The following is a 27,992-nucleotide window of genomic DNA, read 5'->3' as shown; positions in this document are numbered from 1 at the left end:
TTGCAATTTCCTATTTGCTACTGTAAATACACATACAAATATAGTTGATTTCCTTTGAATAGGTGATAGAAGACGAAAAGGAAATGCAACTTTCATTTTGCAATACCCTATTTGTAGACACACAGCAATTTAAGCAGATATTAGCAAAGTTCACCCCATCAGTGCTTGTTTTACAGAAGGAAAAGATTTTAAAAGGGAAAGACAGTTCTAATGATCCTTTTAATAAGGAAGAATGAGAGAAATGTTGTGTGTAAAACACTGTATCACATGCATCCTGGCTTGTTATGGCTGCAAAAGGAAATATTCTGTTGGTGTGGTTTTAAAAACTATTTTGAAATGCCATGAAACACTGCAAAATAATTTAATGTACAATGACAACTATTATAACGTTTATCATTTTATTTTTTTCTTTAAAAAAAAAAAAAAACAAGTTCAAAATCAATCGTGTCATTTAATCCGTTGCAAATAAGAATATTTCTGTACTAATGCCCATGAATATAAGAAGTTTAGTTTACTTTTGAAATTTGCTGTCATAAACATATATTTCAGATGACCATATAAGCCTCAGATAGTATTATTAGATTAAAACCAGGTCTTCTATAACTATAATATGGTTAAAGTGGGCTCACATTATTCATACCTATTCTTTGTTGTTTAAACGAAACTTGTAGTGTGTTTGTAACACTTGCACAAGTCTTTCAACAGCTTCAATGGTCTAATCCAAAAGTGAATGTGGTATTTACACACACAGCACTAAAGATTTTCATACAAACATTGATCTGCAGTACAACACAGAAAGCAATCCTGCAAATTAACATGGCTTCATCAGCTTGCACTGGGAAGGAAACTGCTAACATCAAATAGCAAGACGTATTTCCATATTTTCTGCTCAGGAATTAGTATAATGCAGAAATTAGAGATCAACCAGTTGATTGGTCTCTCCGCTGTGTTATCAACATGGACAACGGTGGCACAGAACCAGCACACAACCTGCAGCGTCAAAGCAATACAAGGATCCCATCAACAACAGCAATTAATCTTGGGCCTTGTTTCATGTGCTATAAACAGAGAACCCACCAGTGCTAGTGTTATCGTGTGGCCTGGGGCCAAAACCTTTTGCAAGAGTTTAAAGAAAAGAGCAAGCTTCTAATGTTGTTCCTGAGTGAACTCTGAAAGCTGTTGAAAGAATCTGTAAAGTCTACCTGAGCGTATAATTGATATAAAGTCTATATAAACAAAACAAGAATAGCAGATACCCCAGTGTCTCAGTCTTCTGTTAAGCAAACACATATAACTGCAATAGCCATACATTTTCTATAAAATTGTAAGACATTTCAAAACAAACCAAAAAAAACCAAAACATTAAAATTAGCAAAAGAGCTAGACAATGAAGTAAATGGAGCAATGCAGACACATGTAAGACTATGTCATTCTAATGGATTCACTAAATGGGGAGATCATTAATATTTTTCAGGACTTTCTGGGGGAAGTGGGTAAATGTGCAAAATGGCTCCGACCCCATTACTTGATAAGCTAAGCTCCTTACTTTCCAAAGTTAGTAAAGGAGTGTAGACTTTCACTTTCTGGGACATGTTTCAACATTTCTCAGGCATACAAAATAACAAAACTGCAACAGGCAGAACTAATATTTACAAGCTTTGCTTTTTTAGGGAACTTAACACAGACCATAAAAATAACTCAAAACAGCTGAGCCCTATAAAACTAGAGCTCCAGCTGTCTTACTGATTTATTTTAATAATTATATTTAAAAATATAGGGCAGAAAGCCTTTCTTAGATATTGTTTTTACATTTTAATAAAGAATATTAACCGACATACACACAAAAAAGCAAGCTACAAAGCAGATCTTGTTAGGAGCTCAGGAATCTGACGGGTGTAAGACCAGCAATACACAATAGGGTAAACAATTTGCATGCTGATGAACAGAAACTGGCTATGTAGACAGAAATATTATCTAAATGTTTAGTATTTATAAGTACGCCCTTACCCAAAATATGTAGCACTGACGGCTCTAAAGGGTTTTTTAATTGCATGCTTACATTTTCAGCAAGCATGTCTATTTTTTGAAGAGGAAGACCAAATATACTTCTTTAGCACCTTTCCTAAAGAGACACAATCGAGACAGTCTGCTTCAGAATGCAGTGTCAGTTCTTTTTAGAATTTTTCTTAAAACAAAAAACAAAATCACACTTAAGTGTACAATGTCTGATTGCTCCAGTGGCACTTGCAGTGCACTTTTAAAAAGTTTTACAAAATGCACCCTCAAACAAATGCATCCTTAACTTAGTTAAACAATTCACCAGTTGTAGCAAGCTTGTTCTTCAACTTGTACTATATAAACACTTTAAGACAGCAAATAGAGTGCACACATTACTGGTACCCCATTACAAATAAACTTAGGGACACAGTTGCACATTCGTTTTTGTGCTTGGTTTTTTAATATTTAGATTTTATTTCCACGAGCAATAAAGGCATGATTTAACTAGTTCAAGCCAAATTATGCCCTGATAAGACATTTATCAGAGAAATATGATTTTTGAAATTGGAACATCACTCTTGGCTCAAGTACACTTTCACCAATACCAAGCTTGGAGAGGAATAACACACATTGTATGCTGTTATAGAGCAGCTTTAATTATGCCAGGGTATATGTTTCTATAGTAAAATGTACCTTGGTTTTGTTCACTCTGGCAAAAACTGTGAAAAATTTAGTGCTATGTTAACAGGTGAGGGATATAGTTACAGTATCGTTTCACATGTTTATTACATTTGAACACGTGAAAAATAAGAACATGCCTATTCTTGCAGAGTTCCCTAAATTATGTATTTGTTATTTAAAATGACAAAATGAATAGCGCTGGGGAAAAGACAATCTGAATAACAAACACATATTTGTTGTTGCTTAAAGTATACTTAACAACTGTACAGGCATGCGCGTTATAAAGATTTTAATACAACTCCACTCCCTCTGCCATTCCTGTCAAATGCTGTTTAACCCACGATTCTGTGCTTGTGGAATCAATGCCATTATTACGCTTTTTGTTTTTTAAACCTAAAAGGTTAAACTCCTAAGACGTCTGAAATCACTTGAGTGTAGGTAAGTTTACATGCCAGGACTACTGGGGAAAAAAAAAAAAGAAGATAGCTGACCTTGGAATAAATTCCAAACAAAAAAAAAAAAAAAAAAAAGATAAAACAAGAAAATAAAATGATGTGGCGCTACATGGATGTACAGAGCAGCTACTCTTGCCCAAAACCCTCAGTTTCTTCAATTGCAAACATCAACTTCTCTTTCATCTGTTCATAGCTTTTGTACGGTGGCAAATCCAAACGGTTGAAGCTAGAATTGAGAAAGATAAAACATTAATTAAAATTTTATTATATATATATATATATATATATATATATATATATATATATATATATATATATATATATATATATATAAATATATATATATATTTGACTTCACAATTATAGTTTGCTATACTATTTAAGCTTCATGGCAGCAGAAACCACAGAGCTACTTCCAGTACATTAGATCACTGAACGTGCTTGTTGCTGTTGAGCGGTTATTTACTCACCAGGTGTGACTTCTTGGTAACCAGTTTTCTTTCCCCACTTTCTCAATGCAGAACTTCTGAGGGCCATTGCTCCCTACAAAATGAACAGCAATGTGGTATGAAGCAGCAGGCCGGTGCTAGCCATCACTTAGAAAATAATATAAAAGCGGACCCCTTTACATTCACTCTTACCCATCAGGTCAGCAAATCCTCCAACTGGTAGCCGACATGTTCCCGTGACAAACTGCAGCAGCCTCATTCGCTTCTCATTGTCCATCTCTTTAACAAACTACAAAACAAACAAGGAAAAATAAGAAGAGCGGCACATTGCAGGGACACTCAAGAGGTATCAAAGCGGCACACAAAGCAGAATATACTAGCCACTTTTTTCTTGCTGAATTTAATTTGCTGTCAACCCCACTGCCTTGCATCAAAACTGGTACTATTATTATTATTATTATTATTCATTGGATCACCCTAGAAGTTTCATTCCAGTCCAGAGGCAAAAGTGTATACCCACCTTAAATAAGGTAATTTTCCCTCAATTAACAAGTACTTCCACATGACAAAAACAAAACAAAAAAGCGGCCTATAGAAGATCTGTACTCTAAAAGGGCACATAAAGTGTCTTTGAGAAACACAGAAAACTAAAGAGATGACCAATTTATTCTGATTGTCCCTTGAACAAACCTGCCAGAACCAAAGGATTTGTTTGCTGCTCCTGGCATAGTGGCGGTAGATTGTGCTCCTCTGCCAGTCAGCCAAGTCAATCTCCTGCATTCCACAGAGAAGCACCTATGATAAACATTCACAGGCATTAACCACTGCTGGTGCAAACTGATTCTTCCAAGGTTCTCCAAACTTTATTTGAAAAATCAAACACTAAATAATTCATGAAAAGTTCTAGCAGACATTTTTATTTTTTTAACACAGGATTAGGGGTGTCACGATATGAACATTTTCTCATACGATTATTGTGTGTGTTATTATCACGATAATTGCGATAAACACGATAATTTGCAAAGAACTACAAAAAAACAACCTTACAAATTTATAAGGTTTACTATTTATTAAGCTATAATAGGTATGAAATCCGTATAGCCTAAACTTTAACTAAAAAAAGATGGTACTTACTTATAATACAATAGATAACACTGTGTAACAATTCTTTTTTGTTTTGTTTTGTTTTGTTCCTGGGTAGTAAGTGTTATTTCCTAATTGCTTATGCCTCAAAAGTACAGAAAATGGCTATTATTCCCCACAAACTTTGCTTTTGTCACCAGGACAGTGACATTTCAAAATATCACTATTTTGGGCAAATGTGTCTTTTCATTCACATAAAGTTAGAAAAAAACAATGTATGAATCCAAATTAACATGTATTTATACTAAAGTAATACAAAAATGACTACAAAAGATTTAGAAGCGAGTAGTTTTTCGAGATTTACGATTATACTGTATTTACAGTATAATCGTAAGCTATGTAAAAATTACTGAACTATTTGTATACTATACACCTTGTATAGTAACACACCAATATTAATTATAACCAGCAAATTCTGCTCAGGAGGACATCGTTTTCCTGGCTTGTCAGTTGACTACCATTTTAAAAGTATTATGCGGAGCAGCTAAACACAAAATGGCAGCAAAATAAAAAATAGGAGACCCGTTTTGTTCAACAGTACAGAGCTAATTAAAAACAGTTCAATATGGCCAAGGTTTATCAGTCCTCATGTTTGAGTTACTTATTTATTTTTAAACAGGAAGTCCAACATGCAAATTGTTCATAACATTACTAATTTGTGACTGTATATAAAAACACGTCTTAAACTAAGATGTTTGAAAACACTAATATTTAGTTGAAACAAACAAAAAAAAGGGATTCAAGGAATAAGACCGAGCAACATATTAATGTAAATATCAGATAGTCAAAGTTATGTTCAAGTACACTGCACAGAACAATCACGTTGAAAAGAAATACAGCAGCTAAAACATAAACTAAAATACATTTCAACTGTTATTAATACTTAATTTAACTTTAAACTGTTCATACTTTGTTCCTTACCGATGTTGCTTCTTTAAAAAGCGTTCGATGGTTCTCTCTTAAATGCATGAACATATCTGTTGTGTTGCTGCTCTTGCAGAGAACACTAATACTAACTCTGCATACTTTACAAATTGGTCCCCCCTCTTCAACAATTTGATCGTCGCCATTTTTTTTTAAAAAACCAAAGTAATCCCATATTATTGATTTCATTCGTTTTTTGGAAGGTACAGCTGGTTTGTCTCCTAACTTTGTCATCTTGTAGTGCAGTGCACACCGCAAACGCACACGTGACTCAAATAAAACTGATCCTACACAGTGCTGGGCCATGTAATATGACCATCACAGCATTAGAAAAGTAGATAAGTTTCTACACCAGAAAAGTGTATGCAGGACAAAGTATACAGTATGGTACTGCCAGATCACTTAAATTCCATCACCGCAATTTGAACTTATTTTTGTTGATAATTTAGCGTTACAACTCATAACCATAAATAAATAATTACTGCGATATTGAAAAATATTGACAATACAATAATTGTCAGAATTTTTATCGTCATATCGCAACACCCCTACACAGGATAAAAGGCACATCTCCATAAATTTAGATATCAATACACTGCTACAAAACAAGAAAAAAATGTATTTTAGATTAAATGTGCATTTTCACCACTAAAGAATAGACCCTTTCTACTCATCCCTCTTACTTCCAGCTCCTTAGCATCAAAATACTGTAGATACTGCTGTGGGAGAACTTCATTGAAGCCCTCAAAGAAAGCCTGCGTCTGCTCTTCCACACCTCTGGACAACCTCCACTCTGCTACAAGCCTAGGAAACAGAAACAAATAAAACATTTGATTACACTGTCCACATCACATTATTATATCACGGTTAACAAAACACACGCTTCATAGAACAGTAAACCAAAAGTAAGCAAACCTAACTTTGTCCTTTCTATATTTAGAGAAATATTAAAACATAGCTGTATGAGAAAATCCATACTTGATATACTCTTCTTTATTTTCTTCTGTAACCAGTACATTGCTGCCATCTGCTTTCAGTTCATGGGTCGTGACTTCGCCTAAAATTTCTTTGTCCACAGAGAAATACATTTCCAGGCCACATTCTTCAATGTTGTTTTCTCTACAAAAGGAAAGCATGTGGTATTAAAAACTGACAGAAAATACTTTTCTGCCAAGATGTTAAAAAGCAAAAGGTCTCTGGCACAACTTACTTTATCCAGATTAGTGAGTTATAGAACTCAGGGTCTATTGATTCCAAATCATTCAGTCCCACAGGCTTGTTTAGTATGCGCTTATAAAAAGGCAAGGAGAATCCTGTATCGATGAACTTTCCATGGAACAAAGCCTGAAATAAATATATACAGTTATATAAATCAGTAGTAAATGCTGTTCGGTGAATATACAAAAAAAGGAAGAAACTCATTTTGAAGAGAAAAATGGTAAATACAGTACGATAATGCCTCATTCAGATGAAAAGGTGGCACTAACATTTCATATACCGATTGCCAACACACTTTCAACATTGCTAAGTATATGTTTCTTCCTGGTACATGCGACAGTGCTTCCACACACACAGACAGTGCTTTTGGTGTCACAGGTTCTGATATATTCATAACTGATAAGAAATTGCAGTTTCACTCACAGAAGACAGGTGTGCAAATATAAATCTTATATCTCAAGTGATAAGTATTCAGTCTGTATCATCCAGAAACCAAAAAGTCATACAGTACAACCCCCAACATAGAAGCCATCTAAGGTCACAAGTCAAAGTGAAGGGTACCTTATGATTTTGCTCAAGGAATGTCTGTCTATATATATATATATATATGCGACATCTAGGGTTATTGGAAAAAAGGTTTCTGGGGTTATAAGCAATTAACGTAGCTGCAACCAATTAAAAACAAAACACGTTCCTCACGGGAAAGAGTAACAAAACCCCCACTCACCATGGCAATGAACCTGCCGATGAACTTGAAGTATTTGAGATGATCAGGGTTGATGAAGGAGGCTGGGTTGATCTGCAGGCAGTAGTTGTCCTTCCCAGCATATTCAAATAAGCAGTACATGGGGTTCAGCACTTCATGGGACAGCAAGAAAAACCACTCCCTGGAAATACCCCGGAATGGCAGATCAGTCATACAAGCTACCTGTATAACCAGCCTCAATGTTAATGTTCCAAAGAGTAAACAACTAAATAAATAAAACAAAATTACCTTGCCACACCTCCATAGTCCAGACCCTCCTCTCCTGGAAAAATAATCCAGAGTCGTCTTCTAAGATCCTGTGCATTAAAGCTCATTATCTGAAATGAACAAATAAAAAAAAATTGTAATTCCACCACAAAGTACGGTGTGTGTGTGTGTATATATATATATATATATATATATATATATATATATATATATATATATATATATATATATATATATATATATATATATATATATATATACACACACACACACACACACACACACACACACATATATCTATGCGCATAGATGTGGTAAAGAAGTTTTTATTTTCACTTGTCTCAAATTAACAGACACCAAATTTTAAGCTCCAGCTATAACTAAATCTGTCTAAGATGGATATAACCATACAGCAATAAATATGTTATAATAATCTTGAATGGACCATAGGAGAAATACAAATCCATGGCATCATGCAATAATAGATGAAACAGCCAAGTAGAATTCCATATAGCATAGCACAAACATGTTCTAACTTGTTTACATGCCACTCACCTGTTGAAATGAATCTTCAAATAGTGTTTTCCTTGTTACGCTGATCTTGATGTGCTGAGGCATCGACAGTTGCTGCAAAATATTAATTTTAAGCAAAGGATTTAATCAAGTTTAACAGTAATTTAATTACAATCTGCAAAATTATTAATGGTCATCTACAGGAAATAGAAATGAATACACTTCTAGAAATGCAGTTCAGTCCAGAATTGCAAGTTCAGTGTTTGTTGTTACATTTGAACAGATTGAATAAGTTGTACTCATTTATTGTCTGCGCTTGGAGCAATTAGGTCCTGCTTGAATAGTATGCTGCAAGTAACACCATTAATGTATTTACCTGACACCAGAATCTGAAGTACTGGACCTTTGCTTTGAAGTCTCGTACATATGTAATTTGTGGCCCATTTTCTCTAAAGAAAAGAAACAAAAAAAGAAACAAATAATGTGTCTATAAAAAAAAGATTTTACTTAACCCTGTCAAACTGAAATCGATATCTAAAGCTAAAACTTTTGTGACTATCATAGGAACCTATGCAAAGCCTATGAATTGAAGCACATTTGGTATAACTTTCGTTCTTTTCTGGGTACGGGTCTGCCGGTTCAGATCAATCCACTAAAAAAATAAAATAAAATAAAAAATAAACCCCAAAACACCAGTCTGGATGATCTCCAATAACAACAGCAGCACAATGTTCAATTACAAAAGCTGTTTGGAAAGTGATCACTCCAGAGACTGCAATTATGTTGTTGTACTAGCTTAGAAAAATTAAATGAAATAAAAATACATTTAAAATGCAAACAGATATAGCTTTTCTATTGTACTTTTGGTATTACTAAAAAAAATAAAACAAACATGTGCGTCTGCTGATGGAAATTACCAGTAGAAGAGACTGTAAAGGGTGCAAATCACTTTCTGAAGTATGTTACTAATAAATCAGTGATTAACATGGCAATTATCCAGGGTACAGAGTGCTATGGATTGTTACAATTTAGTGTTTTAGATGCCTAGATTGATCATACACTCTAAAATAAACAACAATATGCACTAGGATAAAAGACAAACCTGTAAGTTTAAGTTTATATGTGGAGAGTTCATACCTAGATTAGTTTGCTGATGCACTTCATCTACAATGTTACTCACAGTGATGACTTCCCAGTTCGAGGATCAATGTACGTTGTAGTTCTTCTATTGTGATCCACAAAGTATGGAATACCGTCAACTGTAAACCTCATCTCCCAACCCTCTGGCAATGGCTTATCATTCAGAAGGCTGCATCAAAAAACAAAAAACAACTTTAAATAATAGTAACATTTTTAAATAGCAATGATACTCTATGCATATTTGTATCTGCACTAACATAGCAAAACTAACATTTTACTCTATCTATCTAAAAGGACGTTTAAGAAGCTTCATGTCACTGTAAGCTCTTTAGCCAAAGATGCTTGAACAAATTTGCACATGTGTAACATGTGTAACATTTTGTATACACAGTGTGCCTCATGTACTTGCAGGGCAACCAGACTGCAAGTAAATATATAGCAGTAGTTACCAGAATACCTTTCCAATTCTTAAATACTCACCCTTGGGTTCGTGGGTCTTCCCATTGGGTTTTGCGGGTGGTGTGATGAACGAAGTAGACTCTGCCGTTACTGTCTGTTCTTTTCTCTATTAAAAGTAGACAAACATACATACAGCTATTAAAAAAAAATTACAGACCAATGTTGTTATTGTTTTTAGCTCTATTTCAGGATTTTTTTTTTGTCTTTGTGTCTCAAATGGATAAGTATATAATTATATATTTTTTTTTTTTAAAGGAAGAAAACACTTAGATTCTACAGCGTGCCAAGCCACAGAAAGTTATACAGTCCCTTTGGATTTATGTTGGCTTTATATTATTTTTTTTTTTATCAGTTAGTTATTATAGTTTTATCATGAGGTTAATGTTTTTTTATGTGGTAAACATTTTAAAAGGACACAATTATGCTGAGATGGAAAGTCAACTCTAAAGTGATAAACATTTACAATCCAGACAATTTATAACAACTATGCTGATAAGAAAGCAAATACTTGTGTTTCCAAAGAGATTCCCAAATACTGTCTTTTGATTCTGTGCAGCCAAAGACTTTATTAAAAGTTAAGAATTATTCTTTGGTATTCTGTCCTAAACCAGCAGATTGTCAATCACAAACTGACAAATTATATATTAAATAAATATATTTTATTGCAACTGTGGTACCACTCAGTAAAGTTAACACTGTAAAGGGGTACTTGAGCTGAAGCTTTCAGACACAAGGGGTACAGTTACACAAGGGGTAAACTTAAGTAATGTTTTACCCCATCCATGTGGTAAAGGTCCAAGTGGATCAAATTCTTTATTCGGTGCAGGTGAAACTTGATCCTGCTGCGGAAAGGAACAAAAAACAAAAAAAAGAATAGGTTTAGCATGTTAGACCTATTTTGAAGACAGATTTACAAACATTACATTATTAAAGGGGCAAATATGAAAGGAGTCTCCATCTTACCCCAACTATAAACCTCTGGTTAAACTGCTGCATGGCTCCCTGCAGCTGGTTCCGCTGCAGCTGCCATTGCTCATAGTTCCTCACAGACTCTAGTGTAGGGCGCTGCCAGGTTGTTGACCTGGTGATGTGGTCAACATAATATATTCTACCCATAGGGTCAACACGACGTTCCCAGCTTGCAAGAGGGAAAGACAATAACGACTAAGAAACTATGTTTTTAAACAAAATAATATGATTGAATACTGTATAATGACATTAAACTGGTATACTGTGTTAAATATGAACACAAGCTTGTGGTCCCTTTATTAAGAAAGAATTATGAACAAGATATCATTGAGCAGTTTGGTTATAAATGGAATCCATTTAAAAATACCCCAGAAGCAGATTTTGACAATCCATTGCTTACCCAGGAGGCAGGGGCTCAGGCCTTTCCCAGGTTGTCCTCTTTTCAATGTGATCTACAAAATAAACACGGCCATTCTGGTCTACCCTCTGCTCCCATCTTTTAAAAACAAAAACACTAAATAAACAAAATGTTATTTCCCCCACAAATAACGGAAAGTTGTTGCTATAGCAGCAATGACTAAATACACATTGCAAGTTTACATATTTATCTGACCACCCCCTTCAAATGACACTACATCTAACTGTGAAAAAGGACTCAATTGTCCCGAGTGCCAACAAAAGAGCAGCAAGGACGTGACTGATAATGACATCACAACTCGTGAATATTCATTGGACTCTGCAGTGAGTGCCTTTCACACTGTGTTCAGTAGAATTCCTGTTTATATTACATGCAAAATTCAGTACACAGAAGACAAACAATTGGGCACTAACTTGGGGAAAACAAATGACAGGAGTATGTGGATAAGTCTCTCTCTATATAAAAAGGTAAACATCAAGAAAAATCTACAAAAAGCAAACAGGAAAACGTTTTTGCATCACAACAATAATGATTCAGGCCTGTGTCTTCTTTCCACATGAGAGTTTGAGCCCTTACCCAGGAGGGAGAGGTCCTGTATTGACTGGGCCAACTCTTGCAGTGGAGTTCTTGGGCGGTCCGGCACCTGGTATCCCATAGTCAGGTAATGCAGAGCTAGGTGGTGGTAACTCTGAACCCCCAGCGGAGGGCACCACAAGACTCACAGAAGGTTCAGAGCTGGAAAGATCACTAGAAGACAAATTCTCAGGTGTGATGGACAAAGTCCCATTGGTAGAGACTGGAAGAAAAATGAACATATATTTACAATTAATACAAAGAACTTAAACATACACATATCTATCTATCTATCTATCTTGTCACATACAGAATTTAGGTACAATAAGCCAAGTTCACTAATCATTCAACTGTTAAACTGATTTATATTATGTTTACTGTTGATCTTTAAACTGCAGCAGTACAGAGTTTTCCACTGTTAATATAATGGACTCCATGCAGCGTGTCAGCGGGCAGGTACCTGACGAGGCAGGTCTCCGTGGTGTTGGTGGTGGAGGACGAGAAGGTCTAGGTGGGCGCAGAGGTCTGGAACCTCCTACTGACAGAGATGGAGAATTGGTGCCATTCACTGCCCCATCATTTGTGGCAACCATGTCTTCAATGCTTTCAGCTGAGGGAGAAGCGTCTCTGCTTGTCCTACAATATACACAATGCTTTTGGTCACTTTAGAGTAATTTCAGGAAAAGACAGACAACCTGGAAAAAACGCATACTCCGCCCCCCCCCCCCCCCCCCCCCCCTCCGAAGTGCACTTTATCATTACACATATCACCAGAATTCTTATTGTTCAACTAACACCCGACTCAGCTCAAGAACTTTCCAGGGGTATCTGTAAGCTTACTAAACTCAGAGCACTCAGAGTTTTAGATCACTAAAGCAGTTTATTTAATTGGACCAATCCAAAACAACATTTGAAAGATTAGTGGTACTTCATTGATGACTCCAAGTTGTTTTCTGTCCAGAACCTGATTCGAACTAGGTTCTAGGATTTTTGACATGGAATCATATAGGTCACACTGCTGCCTATCTTCTTTTGATTTTAGTAATGTACTGTTATTTAACCATAATTCGATATAAATTATTGCAGAAACAATGTCTTACCTAAAAACATCACTGTTTCGTTGTGAATCCCCATTCTGCATCATACCTAAAAAAAAAAATAAAAAAACATAATGAAGAGGAAGTAAAAATAATTTAAAGAATGCAAACAAAACAAAGCTCTAATCTCTAACCAAGAAAAGCACCCCTAGAAAAATACAAGGTAATTTACATTCAGTACACAGCACAATTTACATCTCAGTGTTGGGCAAATAATTCTGTTTCACAAACAGCGTTTCCATTATGTGCATGTTTTGTCTCAATTTGCATTTTATGAGTTTATACACTGGTGTTAAATTACCCGACTATCAGCTGAAGTCAGTTGTTAACCCTGGAAATATACTCAGCTGACCCATCTAATAACTGATATCCAACAAAAACAAGACCACTCTAGCAAGCTATTTGGGACTGGCTACAAAACCTCTGTCCTCTTCATCCACAGTGCAGCAGGATAAGAGACTCAAAGACTTATAAACTGCAGTGAAAGCGCTAATGCACACTTTTAATAAACAAAATAATAAAAAAAACACAGGAACAAATAAGCAGGCCAAAAACAAAATACAAAAACGTAGGCTGGGCATTTGCCAGCTCCTCTCTCAATGCAGTCCTGGGCTCTCCTTTTATAGAATGTGGCTGCTCCCAATTACCACCAATTATTCTATTAAGGAGCAGCCACATTCTCACATGTTTTTGGCAGGGACAGGAATTAACCCCATCCATGCCAACCACCACCAAAATACACAAACACCAACTTTATTTACAAGACAATTTGGAAATAAGTCTAGGACAGTTAAAATAATGAGGCTGAAACAAAAACTGAAGCAGTTATATGAGGGAACCTCACACACATAAACCAAAATATTAAAAGTAGCCTTCAAGTACGTTAGAAATAACATGCAATAAAACGAGATGTTTGAAATGTCCTTACTTGGAGCTAGGGTGCTGATATCCACAGATGCAAACGTTTCTGGATCAACTTGCATCCCATCAAGGCAAACAGACAAATCTCCAACAACCTCTACTGGGTCCTTGTCGCTGCAGAGCTGTAGTGTCTCAACCACCTCGGAAACTGAACATTAAAAACACACATAGAAGCAAGGAGCAATCTGCGACATCTTTATTCGTCTTTTTATATAGGTTTATACCTTCACGGTAAAACTCAGAGACAAACTCTTCGGCTCGTGCCTTCAACAGTGTAATGATTCACTGATCGATTTCAATTTTTGTGATATTTCTTTAATTTCTAAATACTGACCGCCTTTTCCTGCCTCCTAACTTCATGTTCTAAACTGCAAAATAAATAAAATAATAATACAATTTAAAAAATTGCCACAAAGGAGAACTTACAACTTTGGCAGGAACACTCGAAGCTCAGAAAACTAAAAAATAAACCTGCAATTTTTACATGCAGCATTGTGATACTTTCTAACAAGAAAACAGTCTTCAGACGGTGTCTACAGCAGTTACACAGTCATCACACTTTTACAAGTAAAGAAACATTTGCTTTCTAGTAGGTTCAGTTTCACCAGTTAATTTCCTATTAAATCAGCTGTCCTGAGTGATGCTGCATAAAGCACTTTTATTAGACTTGGTTTCATTGTGTACAACTTCAGGGACTACAAGAGGTATAAAATACTGTACACAATTCTATTAAATAATTGCAAAACAACCCTGCTGCACTTCTTGCAATTGTTCTTGTGGGTTTTTTTTAACCCCATTTCTGCAATATTATCTAAAACACTTACTTTTCATATTGTTGGACTTCAGAGTTTCACAGATATCCAACATGGCCACTCCTAACAAAGCATCGGATTTTAATGTTTGATGACTCCACACTTTGAAGTTCAACTTACTAAACGGGGTTACAATTCTGTGGGTAAAGAAAAGAGATGTAAACAGACAGACGTGTTGATTTTCATAAGGCAAATAAAATCTCTGTAGTAATGTTTCCTTTAAATTACAAAACAAAACTTACACAGTGAGAGGCTGTTTCCATTTGGGGCTGTGGGTGTTGTTACATTTTTCAGTTTTTTTCGACTGACCATCCACTACAACCTCCACATAAGGACTGGGACCAAACCAGTTCTTTTTGTTTTCTTTTAGCTTGGCTGAAAGTACTGTTGAGAAATAATGTATATATTTATATATAAAAAAAATAAATAAAAAAAAAAGTTAGATTTACATTCTGATTACACAATACAACCAAGATGGTGTTTTCTCATGCAGATTGATATATATATATATATATATATATATATATATATATATATATATATATATATATATATATATATATGGATATGGATATCTGATCTATGTATTCATATGGCTTTTCGTATATGAAATATTTGTTTCTAAAAGTTAGCCTGGAAATGTATGTTATAGTGTGGATTTGCTTCCACACAGTAATTAGCATACATATCTAATTATTAATTACTTGCATCAATTTGTTTAAATTTTTTTTTAAAATACCACAAATTTACTTAAACAAAATGATTATTCATAGCAGAGCCACCCTCACAGTAAAACAAAATTTTTAATTAATACCACCTTAGAACAAACTTTAAAACACATCTATAGTGTTTTTGAATTGCTTGAGAATACACTGCACAAAAGTGTTTACTTTACATAAATACAAGAAATGAACAGATGCTTAAACAACAGGTATAACCGTGGTGGAACTGGATTCGACAACTGGAAAAATACGATTAGTTTAACACACACAACACGTATTAATATCAGTGCCCTAACACAGATACAAATAATAAAAAAACACACAATAAAAAACACAAGCTGTCAAATATATTAATGTTTTAAACTTCTTTAATTTCCACAGGAACAATCTGTATTGCTATATGAAAAGGCAGGGTATCAAATAAAGGTAATCAACATACCTGTTATGGGATAACATATATAAATTAGCAGAAATAATTAAACCATTTGGGCACGTGCAACATTTGGCTGGAAACAAATGAATTCAGAGACTGCTTGAGATTCCCCGACATGTGACATTTATCCAAATGCAAGAGTTCATACACAAACACGCAAAACAAATTACTACAGTATTTATTTTGTTTCTAGTTGGAGAAAAGTGCATTGGTCCAGAAAATTTAGTCAAGATATATTCACTCTGGTGGAAAACCAGCTGTTCTTGCTCTTATTTTTAATAGTGTATTCTAGCCTTTCCTCAAAAGCATACTTTCTTTGCAATGAGTTACTGTACCTTTGTTTCCATTGAACAGATCAATGCAAAAGAATCAAACTTTGTTTAATTAAACCAAAAAAAAAAACAAAAAAAAACAAACAAAAAAAACCAGTAGTTTGGTAATTATAGTAATATCCCATGATGTACTTGGTTCAGGCTATTTCATGACGCTCAAGTTAAACTCTTAAGTTTTTAAATTTTGGGCATTACAATAAAATCTGCTTTACTGTAAGGAACTTTTGAAAAAACTCCATCTGAGAGTTTTTCAAAGGTATTCATGAATAACAAAGTCTTTTGATGCATCAGTGCACCAAGGCATTACAAAATGGAAAAGGACAATAACTTTTGTAAACATTAACTGCTGTGTATTATTACAAGCCCACCTGTGATCTGAAGCTGTGCTTTCATTGTAAGCCCATTTACAGAGCCTGATCTGGAACCACTGCAGGCCATAGTGCAGGACTGGGTAATGAACCTAAACACAGAGGGGGAAAACACAAACTTTTAACAAATGATCAATGTATTTATTGTTGCAGGAACCAGTATTTACAATAAATGCGACTATAAACCATGTGAGGTGATGAAACAAACATGTACAACAACTAATTAAAATATGATGCTAATATTGAATGGCTGCTCAACTGAGAAAGGAATTCTTATTTTTTCTTAAACTCGATATAAATAGCAAAAAGATAACTTGTTAAATTCTTCATCAAATTTCAAGGATTATTTTATTTGGTTGGGGATTAAAGGAATTTCAGATTTCTTAAATCAGTTCTACAGAGAAAAGAAGTTGAACGTGCAGGGTTGATCTGCTCAGCTGTGAATAGGTCAGAGACTGTTAAATGTTGTCTAGTCACACAGACATTGCAAAGGAAAAGCATGTAGGAATAGGGAGAAAGTGAGAGAAAGTAGAGGAATATAGGGAAAGATGTTAGTGATGGCTTCTTCAAAGCATAATGTAATAGTGCACCAAATACAAGGCCAATATCGGGAAGGCAAAAAAGTCACATGAACAATAAAGCTATACAAGATTTTGTCAGGAACTTCCATAACACTGAAAATATCGGCACTGACAATGGTAGTGTCCTCTTCCTTTGGAGTGTTCCAATAAAAAGCCACAGTTCGTGTTGCGTTTACAATCTGAAATGCATTGCCTGCATGGCAGTTCTCATTAAATGATTTGTAAACATGAAGTTAAAATAATAAGTGTGTGAAATATATCATTGACATTCGTTTTTACCTGACAATAGCGGTAAAGGAACTTGACAAAGAAATTGATCATTTTGTCTGTCACACACAAGTCATGAAACTTAACGGTGACTGGTGTTGACATGTACACACTGTGTGATACAAAATGGGAAAGGGGAAAGTCACCACAGCTTATTTATAACCATTCCACAGAACAAATTCTGGTATATGCTTCCTTGGTCAGAGACTGCACTCTGAATGCCAACAAAAGCATAGCCATCCACACAAAACTGGTTAATCATGTCAATAATTACGTTACTATGTAACTGAAAAATGAAAGAATGCTGCTAAAGAAACCCATAGTCAAGGATGAAATGATCAGCATAAATTAGAATTCAAATTGGGTGCAAAGGGACCCTGTACTTGTAACTTTTACTGTAACTTATACAGTACTGTACTAGAATGCATAATAGCAGGGACATACTGCAAGTAGTAGTAGGGTTGGAACTAGCTTAGTTGGAACAATAAATCAATAATATCAATCACAATAATTTTTTTGCAGCAATAACTATCACACTGAAAAACTATTATCGTCCGTGACCCAATGAAGAGGCTGTACGTTGAGCAGTTTGCAGCACTGAACTGCCTGCCTGAGGAGTAAAACATGACCTGTGTGAGCACTGCGTACATTAGGAAGTTAAGTACTGATTTTAAACAATATGCTTAGGCTTTAACTTTATGTCATGGTTTCATTTTGATAATAAGCTGTTCACTGGCAAAGCATGACTGGTTTTCTGACATAAAAAACACAATATTGTTGTATGTAAAATAAATAATAAAAAAAAAAACACTAGCTCACTGTAAAGTTACTGTAGAAAAGTGAAACTTTTGACTATTAAACATTTTGAAAAAGGAATTTTTTTTTTTTTTTGCATGTAAATTGAATGTATTTGCAAAAAGAAAACAAAAAAACAACCATATGGCAAACATGTACAATATATGTATTATTTTACAGGAAACCTACATCATTTATTAATATACAAATTGCAATAGGTATATTTTCATACTCATATCTGTTCTTGCTATTACATCAATAAAATTTCCCCCTTTTGGTGGAGTAAGATGATAATGTTTCACGTTATCACATTAAGGCACATACCAGAAATTTAAAAACTTGACACAAACTTTTTTTTTTTTTTTCCCCTTCTAAACTCAGTGACTTAGACTGGCAGTTGTCTGCTGCTCAAGTATAAATTTGATAAATTACAAGAATTTTGAATATTTTATTTTCCGCTGATAATCAAGATTATTGTGATAATAACTGAAAATGTCATTATTATTCAACCCTAGTAATTAGCCATCTCACCAAGATGGGAAAGACCTCACAGTATTTTAGACAGGTAAATACACCTCCAATCATATCATTTTACAGATAAAAAAAAAAAAACAACAAAATTAAAAAAAAATGAATATTTTTTATATATTTGACAAAGAAACCATACTGTTTACTACAGAAATCACCAACTGTTGCAGTTAATGAAATGTTGGAAAATTGCTCCTCAAAACCAAGCTAATAGGAAAACAAACAGGCACACTAAGATTTTTAAGGAAACCTCACCTTCATTCATGAGTCAGTGTACCCATACAGTACATGACTCATGTATGACGCATCTTCACAGACATGTGGGTAATTTGCAAATAACTATGTCAGTTGGGCTAAAAAAAACAAAATCAAAAAGTTTATTTTTTATTTTTAGAAACATTTTCCTGTTTAGCAGACTTTGAAGTTTTGCATCCAAGTATTGGCACATCAAATTTTGTTAATTTATATAGATTTGTTTCTTAATTTTTTTTTTTTTTTACAAATAAACTCCTTAGAATCTCATAACTGACACTTAATATAAAAAACAATTAAATCTGATTCTGCTGCAAAAAAGTATTATAAAACTGGTATTTCTAAAATGCTTTTCTTTAGTCTCTATAAGGTACAAAATCTATTTAAATACAAACTTATTTCAGGTTTTATATCATAACCAACACCCCTTACTAATTAATACTATTTTTTTTTTTAATGAACACCAATTACGTTTTATAAACAATACTTACATACCTGTTAAGCACTGTGAGTGTAGAACATAACTATTGCATTTATTTTCCTAATATATTTTGCATAAATTGTCTTTTTAATATAAATGTCGGTTATGAATGATTGGTGTCGGCTATGACATCTTGGTGTTGGTTATGATTTTAAAAAAAAGAGAGATGATATGCCTTGCAAATAAAATAACCAAGTTAATCTAAATAAAGCTTTTTTTTTTTTTTTTTTTTAACCAGATTATAGTAAATTAGTCATTCATATAATGCACAAAAACAAATAAGACTCCCTGGATTTCAGTTTTATGGGCTAGCTCTTACATAGACATAGGGCTCTATTCTGATGACTGAGTGCAAACGCATCATAGTAGGCTGCTGCACTGCATGAAAAAAAAGTACAACTGCATGAAGATTATAACAGAATGAGAGAGTAAGTACACACCTTTATTGTAATGGTAGACTACAATATTTCCGTTTAATATCCTGTTTTGTGTGTTATGGACATTAAGAAGCGTTCTTGAGTGCTTGGTGCCTATGTAAAATACAACTGGAGATACAGTCTTGACTTCTTTGCTGTGTCCACGGATTTGGCAAAATACTGTCAACTTATTTTATTCATATATTTGATAATTGGTAATTTACAACAAATATTCTTCAGGTTCTTATGTTTTGTATTTATTTATTTATTGCAATTTTGCTGCTTTGACTTCCTCGTTCTATCTGCGAGTTGCTGACAATATCAACATTAACGATTGCTTTCGGCAAGTCTTAACGCAGTGCTCTATTGTCTACTTGGGACCCCACTGCGCTGTCATCAGAATCACTTTGGCTAATATGTTAATGATGCCAAGCCCCAAAATGTATGCCGACATGTGGCGTTGGGGCAGGCGCTCTCTTACGCACAGAACGTGTCTGCAGAGTACCATTTCATTTTTTCCTTGGGTGTTGGTTATGCAGTACAACAGTGCCAAGTGGCACTTCGAAGTTTAATATGAATATTTTTCCAAAAAAGATGAAGTGGTCTTTACCTGTGTCTGTGGTGTTCACTGACATGAAGCCTTGACCTTTCACCTCATTTAAAAAAAAACTTTATTGATAGGGTATGGTTTCTGACAATAATGCCTTTGGATGTCGGTTATGAGATTTTATGTGGAAAACACATAAAGTATTATATATATATATATATATATATATATATATATATATATATATATATATATATATATATATATATATATATATATATATATATATATATATATATATATATATATATATATATATATATATATATATATATAAAAAAAATCTTTAAAAGCTGCAGATTCATAGAACGTTTAGAATTATTTTCCAGAATTAAAAGTAAAATCCAGCATTTTTGATGTTTAAATATCTAAAATATAACTCTGAAAATCAAAATTTAGTTCGGGGACAGGGGTCGGTTATGAGACCTGTAGTACAAAACTTAAAAAAACAAAATCTAAATAAATACATAATACAATTTTTACTGCGCAGGATAGAGTAAAAACAAATATTTACTTAAACATATATAACTTGTAAATATCCTTCACTTGCACCATATAATATGAAGCCAGGACAGCAACTGACATAGTTATTTGCGAATTGCCCATGTATGCAACAAAACCTGTACTGATTTTTCCACTGAATTCATGTGAGGGTATACTGTACAGGTATGTGGATTATGTGGGTTGTTACAGGTTGTTTCTTTGATTGTAAACTAAAAATAAAAAAAGAAACCTGTATATTCTACAGTGCATGAAATAGTATATCGTAGTGGTTAAAATGATGTGGCTCATGTTACAGCAAACCAACATCACAGTTCTCTTGCTTGTGTGTGGTCACTATTTAGCCGAGAAACAGGCATGCATGTATACTAAATTTCACATTCTACTCTGAAAGCATAAAAATGAACAGTGACATATTTTCAAAAGTTGATCCAATGAATGATTACACCGTGTAACAAATTTTTTTTTTTTTTTTTTTTTGTTTCCTGGGTAGCAAGTGTTATTTCCTAACTGCTTATGCCTCAAAAGTATAGAAAATGGCTATTATTCCCCACAAACTTTGCTTTTGTGACCAGGAAAGTGATATTTTGAAATTTACCTATTTTCCAGAACATTCCAGATAGATTCAGTGCTGAGTAAACTTGGAGTAACTTCTAGAACTTTCTAGAACTTTCCAGTAATATAAATAGTAGTATAAATACAGGGGCCTTAAGCCCACCAGTTCAGTTTAGTTCCAGCTGCCTAAGTGGATACATATCTGCATTTTTCTGAGATGGCATCAAGAGGCTGCAATGGTGGCATTCCTGATGGGTCTCCAAGGCGGTTTTTACCAAGTTTCCCTGCTATCTTTGCCGTTGGGACAGCAGGGACACCAAGGCGCACTACCACAGGCAGGACTGGCCACAGCGGACAGAGTTCTCTGTGGGGAGGAACAACGTCAAGTGGGAGCCACTAGTGAACTCCCGGAAGGTGCTGATGCCACCACTGCACATCAAATTGGGCCTTATGAAACAATTTGTCAGAGCTCTAGATAAGGAGTCGGCAGCCTTCAAGTACCTTCAAGACTTCTTCCCTAAGCTGTCTGAGGGAAAGGTCAAAGCCGGTGTCTTCGTCGGACCACAGATAAAGAAGATCCTGGAGTGCAATGAATTCCCCAAGAAGCTCACTAGTAAGGAGAAAGCGGCTTGGAACAGCTTTGTCGCAGTGGTTCAGGGCTTCCTGGGCAATCACAAGGCCGAAAACTATGTGGAGCTGGTTGAGACTCTGGTGAAGAACTACGGCACAATGGGTTGTAGGATGTCCCTCAAAGTCCATATCCTTGATGCTCATCTTGATAAATTCAAGGAGAACATGGGCGCGCACTCGGAGGAGCAAGGCGAGCGCTTCCACCAGGATATACTGGACTTTGAACGCCGCTACCAAGGGCAGTATAACGAGAACATGATGGGAGACTACATTTGGGGGCTGATTCGTAAAAGTGATTTACAGTATAATCGTAAATCTTGAAAAAACTACTCACTTCTAAATCTTTTGTAGTCATTTTTGTATTACTTTAGTATAAACACATGTTAATTTGGATTCATATGTTGTTTTTTTCTCACTTTATGTGAACGAAAAGACCGTTTTCTCATTGGAAACAGGTAAATTTCAAAATATCACTGTCCTGGTCACAAAAGCAAAGTTTGTGGGGAATAATAGCCATTTTCTATACTTTTGAGGCATAAACAATTAGAAAATAACACTTACTACCCAGGAACAAAAATTGTGTTACATAGTGTTACTGTAAACTGCACCGTAGTGCAGATTTACCCAAAAGCACAATATTTTTTTCAAAATGTTTTCACAAGTCATTTAGAAAAGACTAGAATGGTTAAATGAATGCAACATGGCACATTTTTACATTAAACAGTGCTATACCAATAATATTCTGAAAGCTACAATAGAGAGCAACGTCATATCTGATGTTTGCAGTTTCTGTGCACCATTGCATGTAAGAAAATCATCATTATTTTCTTCTGTATACAGTGAATAAAACAAACCAAATCTACTTCAGCTGGAAGTGGTATGTTTGCTTGGGTTTCTTGCACTAGGACTAGAATAAACTTGAAAAAGGAGGTTTAGTGAACAAAGACAAGCATCACCTGGGGCATAAAGTAAGGGGGTGGGATAACCTGAGTTCATTGTTTGTACTGTAAGCATTTATTAAAATGGACAGCAAGAAAGAAAAAAGTATCATATGGGCAAAGGTGGAAACTCTGTGGCATTTTCACTCCTGCTAATCACAAAAAAGAAATGTGTACCAACTGTAAGACACTGGGTTCTATTTTAATCTTCTAAACAGTGGTGGAGTTTCACTACTTAAATGGATCCATAAATGACTCCTAAACCCAGCTATGTCAAAGCGTGTGGTCTGTAGCACTTCACATTTTCCATAAGAGAACCGCTTATCCAGTTTTTCCGAAATGCTGAAGACCTACTTTATTATAAATGAAGTAATCTCAGTGTATATGGCTGTTTATCCATCACTACGACTTTCTGTATGTCATTTAAGCCTAGCTTATGTGATATTTGTAGAGGAAAAGCCGGTATCTGTCTTTTAACACTAGAACCGCTATGCAGGTCAGTTTGACCCATTTTGCATTTAAAATGTTAATTACTCTTCCGTTGCAAATCGTATGTGTATGTCTGTTTTTGACATTTCCTAAATATATGAATTAAATATCCTGACGGTGTTTGATAGCCAGAATCGCAAAAATGACAAAGTTATGAACAATTCTACCTAGAACCGCCATGTGGGACAATGTGACCCATGCATTACAATACATGTCCTTTTTTTAATATAATGTAAGATATTCTATTATTTTTGTAAATGCAGCAAATAAGCCACGCCTCCTCCTCCTCTCCTAGCACACTTTTTTTTCAAGCCTTTCTTTGTTTGTAGACTGACTACAAGACAGAGATAGCTATGATTGTGGATTTGTCAAGATGCCAGCTCGGTGAAAGCCTAGTTGCTTATTTTTCAATGTACCTGGGAAACAACAATCCTTTGTTTTGTTTCACAAATGCAACTGGGAATATATCAGAAGGAAATATTTAATCTTGAAAGTAGTCATTTTAATTGGAATACGGCAAGCTGCACTCAGATCATCTTTCATCATCTTTATTTTTATATAGCTCCTTTCATAGTGGACCACCATCACAAAGTGCTTTCAAGATACAAGACTAGGGTGTGTGAACTGTGCATCAACTGCAGAGTCACCTACAACAACGTCTCACCTGAAAGATGCAGCACAAGGAGGTTAAGTGACTTGCTCAGGTTCACACAATGAGTCAGTGGCTGAGCTGGGATTTGAATCCTGGCTATAAGCCTGTTTCTTTAACCACTGGACAACACAGCCTCCTAGATGCATAAGGCAAACTGAAATGACAGGTAGGATAACAACTTATGTGCCTAATATGAAACGTATTTTATATATTATTTTTTTTATATTACTTTTAGAAAAAAAAAAAAAAACATTTCGGTTTTACAGGTTTTTATGTACCAGTTTACATAATAGTGTTTAATGGAACTGCGTCTGTGTTTACAACACAGCTCCTGGATGCAGGCACAGCCAGCTGGCAGACGCGTACGCTCCTCCATAGAGTACAATACAGCCCTCATACCTGAAGTAGTGTTATATTTTATTTTTATGTAGTATTAGAAACAATCATTTCAGTTTTATACTTTTGCATGTACACATGTATATGTACATACCTGTTTTTTTTTTTTGTTTGTTTTTTAAATGTGTATTTTATATTTTTTCACTGTCTATAGTCGTGGTTCTTTTTAACAATAAAGCCTTTTATGTTTATTTTTTCATTTAAATATGGTGTTTCTGCAGTGCAAATGTTAGATATGATGTTCATGAATAAAGCTTTTCAGTTGTATCCAATAGTATGTCTTTCATTTTCATAACGGAGCAGATTAAAAATGTATGGGTCAAAATGACCCATATGGTGGTTCCTGGTAATCAGACGGTTCTAGTGTTAAAAACAAATAAGCTCTCCTCACAGGGATGCTTAATTCACTATTACATATAGGCTACGGTGAAAGATAACCATTTCTTTCATCTCAATCTCCATCTCCAGTGAAAATAAGTGAACTATGGAAATACTCCGACTCACTCACCTAAAGTACAGTAAAATACTGAGGTGCATATTCTTAACTGTCTGTCCAACTGTAACATTTTTCCACTCTTTTAGTGGAAAAATCAGTTGCTGGATCGCTATGAAATATTTTTTATATTCTTTCAATAAGCCAAAATACAGCTGCAGTATTAGTGACCTGTGAGTGTCACATTTGGAGTTATGAAATGTGTAATTTAAATGTAAAATGTACTGTAGCACTGTTAAGGGAAATCATGTTGTACTGTTGTCACCTGGGTGTGTGTAATGAGACAAGTGGCACCAGCAGTCCCTGGAAGCCTGGTCATTTCTAGTCAGTGTCAGTGGCTGGCAGAGGAGAAAATGCAAGTAGATAAAACAAAGTGTATTTAATTGTTTAAAGACATCTGGGGAATTTGAATAATTTTTTGTATTTTCTGGAATAAGGATGTCTTAAGAACCTCTGTAAATGATGAATAAGGGCACCATGTTTGTTCATTTGTTAAGATAATTAACATTACAATAAATAGCTTAATTTGATAGAAATGAAGGTATAAATATATTTGACATGTTCCCTTAATATTACACATCACCAGTAACAGCTTAAAGAACATAATTGAAGCAATCAATATCATGCAAAAGTAGTTCTGCACAACCTATATCCACTGTATACATGCGAATATAGGCTACTTTATGGTTATGAATACCTAAATCCAAACCTTTAAACTATTTGATTTTAAAATTATGTTAATGTATTTATTTTCTATGTAAATAATTAACATGGGCTATTTACTATTTACAGCAATAGGTGGCTATGATCTTCAAAGTTGTTATGTTGTTGTTCTTCATAATATTGCACCAATGGCTTGTGTGAAAAAATTCTGAACAGTGGTTGTGCTGGGTCACCAGTTGCACCACAACTGTCCTGTTACTATGCACCCAGTCTCTGAGCCGTACACTGGAATGCTTTTCTTCATTATACCAACATTAAGTAACTAACAGTACTTGAAAGTGAGTTATACTGGATAGATTAAACGTTTCAGTACCTCTCCCCCCTGTTTTTCTCATGGCATACTGTTGTGTCAATAACAGTTCAATCCATTCTAGGTTTTACCAGGCTATGTTTAATAATCCACACAGCACACGGCTGTCTAACTATGCTTACAATAAAACCTGGAAATGACAATCAAATGCACGGATTCTAGTTTAACACACAGTATTTTCATATCAACATAAGAACATGTAATACACACAGGAACAGTATGCAGTATGACGTACTAGCAAAATGTTGTTGTCTCTTTTGGGACTTAAATAATTGAATATACAAAACCCCAACTGCACAGTGCAACACAAGCAAATATTATTTCTAACTGAAACACCAGAACAGGAATTAATAGACAATGCTACTCAGTGTTTGTATTACTATTTTGAACCTATATACTTATACATATAATTGTAAATATCAGGCTTCAGTCTTATCTTATTGCACTAAAAGCCAAGATTGACAATATAACTAATTACGCAATAATTAGAATGCAGTCAGTACCACTCAAATTACTGTTCTTTCATTTTAAAAACTCAAATCTCGTAACGTATCTTAATTACGTTAAACTCAAACGCCTAAATACTGACTGGATTCCGGAACACCGACCTGTATAATGTACTTCCCTGTACGTCAGTACTCAAAGTGTAAAATACAATGGATGACAGCTATTTTGACAACCCCCTATTAATTTAAATTAGTTTTAAAATCGACATAAATGCTACGCGCTTATTTAGAGGTATTCTTAGTTTAACTCGAGTCTCCGATCCGGTTTGGGGACTTCGGACTCGTAGTTACTTACCGGTAGTACTAGAACTAGTAAACATAAAACCATTGTCGCAGTGAACAGACGCATAACATCGAACTGTAATCCTGTAAAACACAAATGTGTCGCTTACCCGTGTCCCAGAAGATGTTATTAAGTGTCGCGTATCCTTTATAGTTCCTTAACGTGTATATTCCGATTTGTTTTGGTTTCCACTCCAGTTCACTCCAAGGAGGAAACTTCCACCATCTTCGTAACCTTCTCACGTCACTAACGTGAGGTGCGGCGCACGCAGTGCAAGCTCACCCCCCAACCCCCACCAAGCCATTCCTGCCAACTGATTGGATACAGGGAGCAGCAGTCGGTTTTCCGATTGGTTGAGGCGAATTTGTATCTGTTGTTTATTGGTTTTGGTTAAGTCGGCCCTTAGACTCATTTGATTTGACGTATGTTTGAGGATGTAGGTAAAAATGGGCGTTTTTGTACTTAAGAAAAAAAAAGGAAATTACAGACTAGAAATAATATATGTACGTTCCAACTGAATACGCTAACTTGTAAATATCTGTCGGCAATTTACTGTTGTGTGTTAATTATTAACTGTGGCGTTAGCTTTACTGAATGGGATTCAAGCGGATTTGTGGGTAACTTTGGCATCCATTTAACTAAATTATTTAGAACAAGGGAGATCGCAGTGGGAATTACGTACACGGGTGAAATATATTTCAGAATATTTTAACAGGATGAATCTACACAGACACATCATCACCAGCAACACAATTGCAAACAGCCCTATTGGCGACCATGCCTAACCGTTCTCTGCATGATCTGACAGTTCCTGTTTTAAAGGGCAATTTTAAGAACGACAGGAGAACTAGAACTAAAATGTATACAACTGGACAAAAAACAAAGAACTGTATGGATATTGGTTCCCTACCTCATTGCAACCTATAATACTTGTGAATTGACAGTAGGCGCTACAGCTGAAGAAGGGCTTGTAGTCCAAAACATTCATATA

The 27,992-nt window shown here is 34.9% G+C and overlaps 1 protein-coding gene across 4 annotated transcripts; it reads right to left on the bottom strand.

The window, feature by feature from the left end:
• Positions 1-27,249, bottom strand: LOC121319263 (E3 ubiquitin-protein ligase Itchy-like). 4 transcript variants are annotated; one of them, XM_041256510.1, is made up of 24 exons: positions 27,111-27,249; positions 16,599-16,690; positions 14,986-15,127; positions 14,756-14,880; positions 13,939-14,079; positions 13,014-13,059; positions 12,374-12,549; positions 11,917-12,136; positions 11,323-11,436; positions 10,917-11,091; positions 10,729-10,795; positions 9,975-10,059; positions 9,535-9,663; positions 8,731-8,803; positions 8,397-8,468; positions 7,863-7,951; positions 7,596-7,755; positions 6,861-6,994; positions 6,629-6,769; positions 6,334-6,454; positions 4,274-4,378; positions 3,776-3,872; positions 3,605-3,677; positions 1-3,360 (listed from the first exon to the last, which is right to left on the bottom strand). In XM_041256510.1, the coding sequence occupies exons 2-24, from the start codon at positions 16,666-16,668 to the stop codon at positions 3,261-3,263; spliced, it is 2,655 nt and encodes an 884-aa protein (XP_041112444.1). In that variant the 5' UTR covers positions 16,669-16,690; positions 27,111-27,249; the 3' UTR covers positions 1-3,260. The 4 variants fall into 4 exon arrangements, with proteins under 4 accessions (XP_041112444.1, XP_041112445.1, XP_041112446.1 ...); XM_041256511.1 differs by having other exon boundaries at positions 10,729-10,792; XM_041256512.1 differs by having other exon boundaries at positions 11,323-11,418.
• Positions 27,250-27,992: the final 743 nt, after the last annotated feature.

This window comes from Polyodon spathula, chromosome 8 (assembly GCF_017654505.1).
Source record: "Polyodon spathula isolate WHYD16114869_AA chromosome 8, ASM1765450v1, whole genome shotgun sequence".
NCBI lineage: Eukaryota > Metazoa > Chordata > Actinopteri > Acipenseriformes > Polyodontidae > Polyodon > Polyodon spathula.
This window is presented reverse-complemented; position numbering and strand designations above follow the sequence as displayed.

Bases quoted from the DNA above. Each gene is read 5' to 3' on its own strand.
- LOC121319263 (XM_041256510.1), bottom strand. From the start codon at position 16,668: ATGGCCTGCAGTGGTTCCAGATCAGGCTCTGTAAATGGGCTTACAATG. The intron at 6,770-6,860 runs GTAAGTTGTGCC...TTCCTTTTGTAG, and splicing joins AACTCACTAATCTGGATAAA to AGAAAACAACATTGAAGAAT. The intron at 3,678-3,775 runs GTAAGAGTGAAT...TTCATTTTGTAG, and splicing joins AGGATTTGCTGACCTGATGG to GGAGCAATGGCCCTCAGAAG.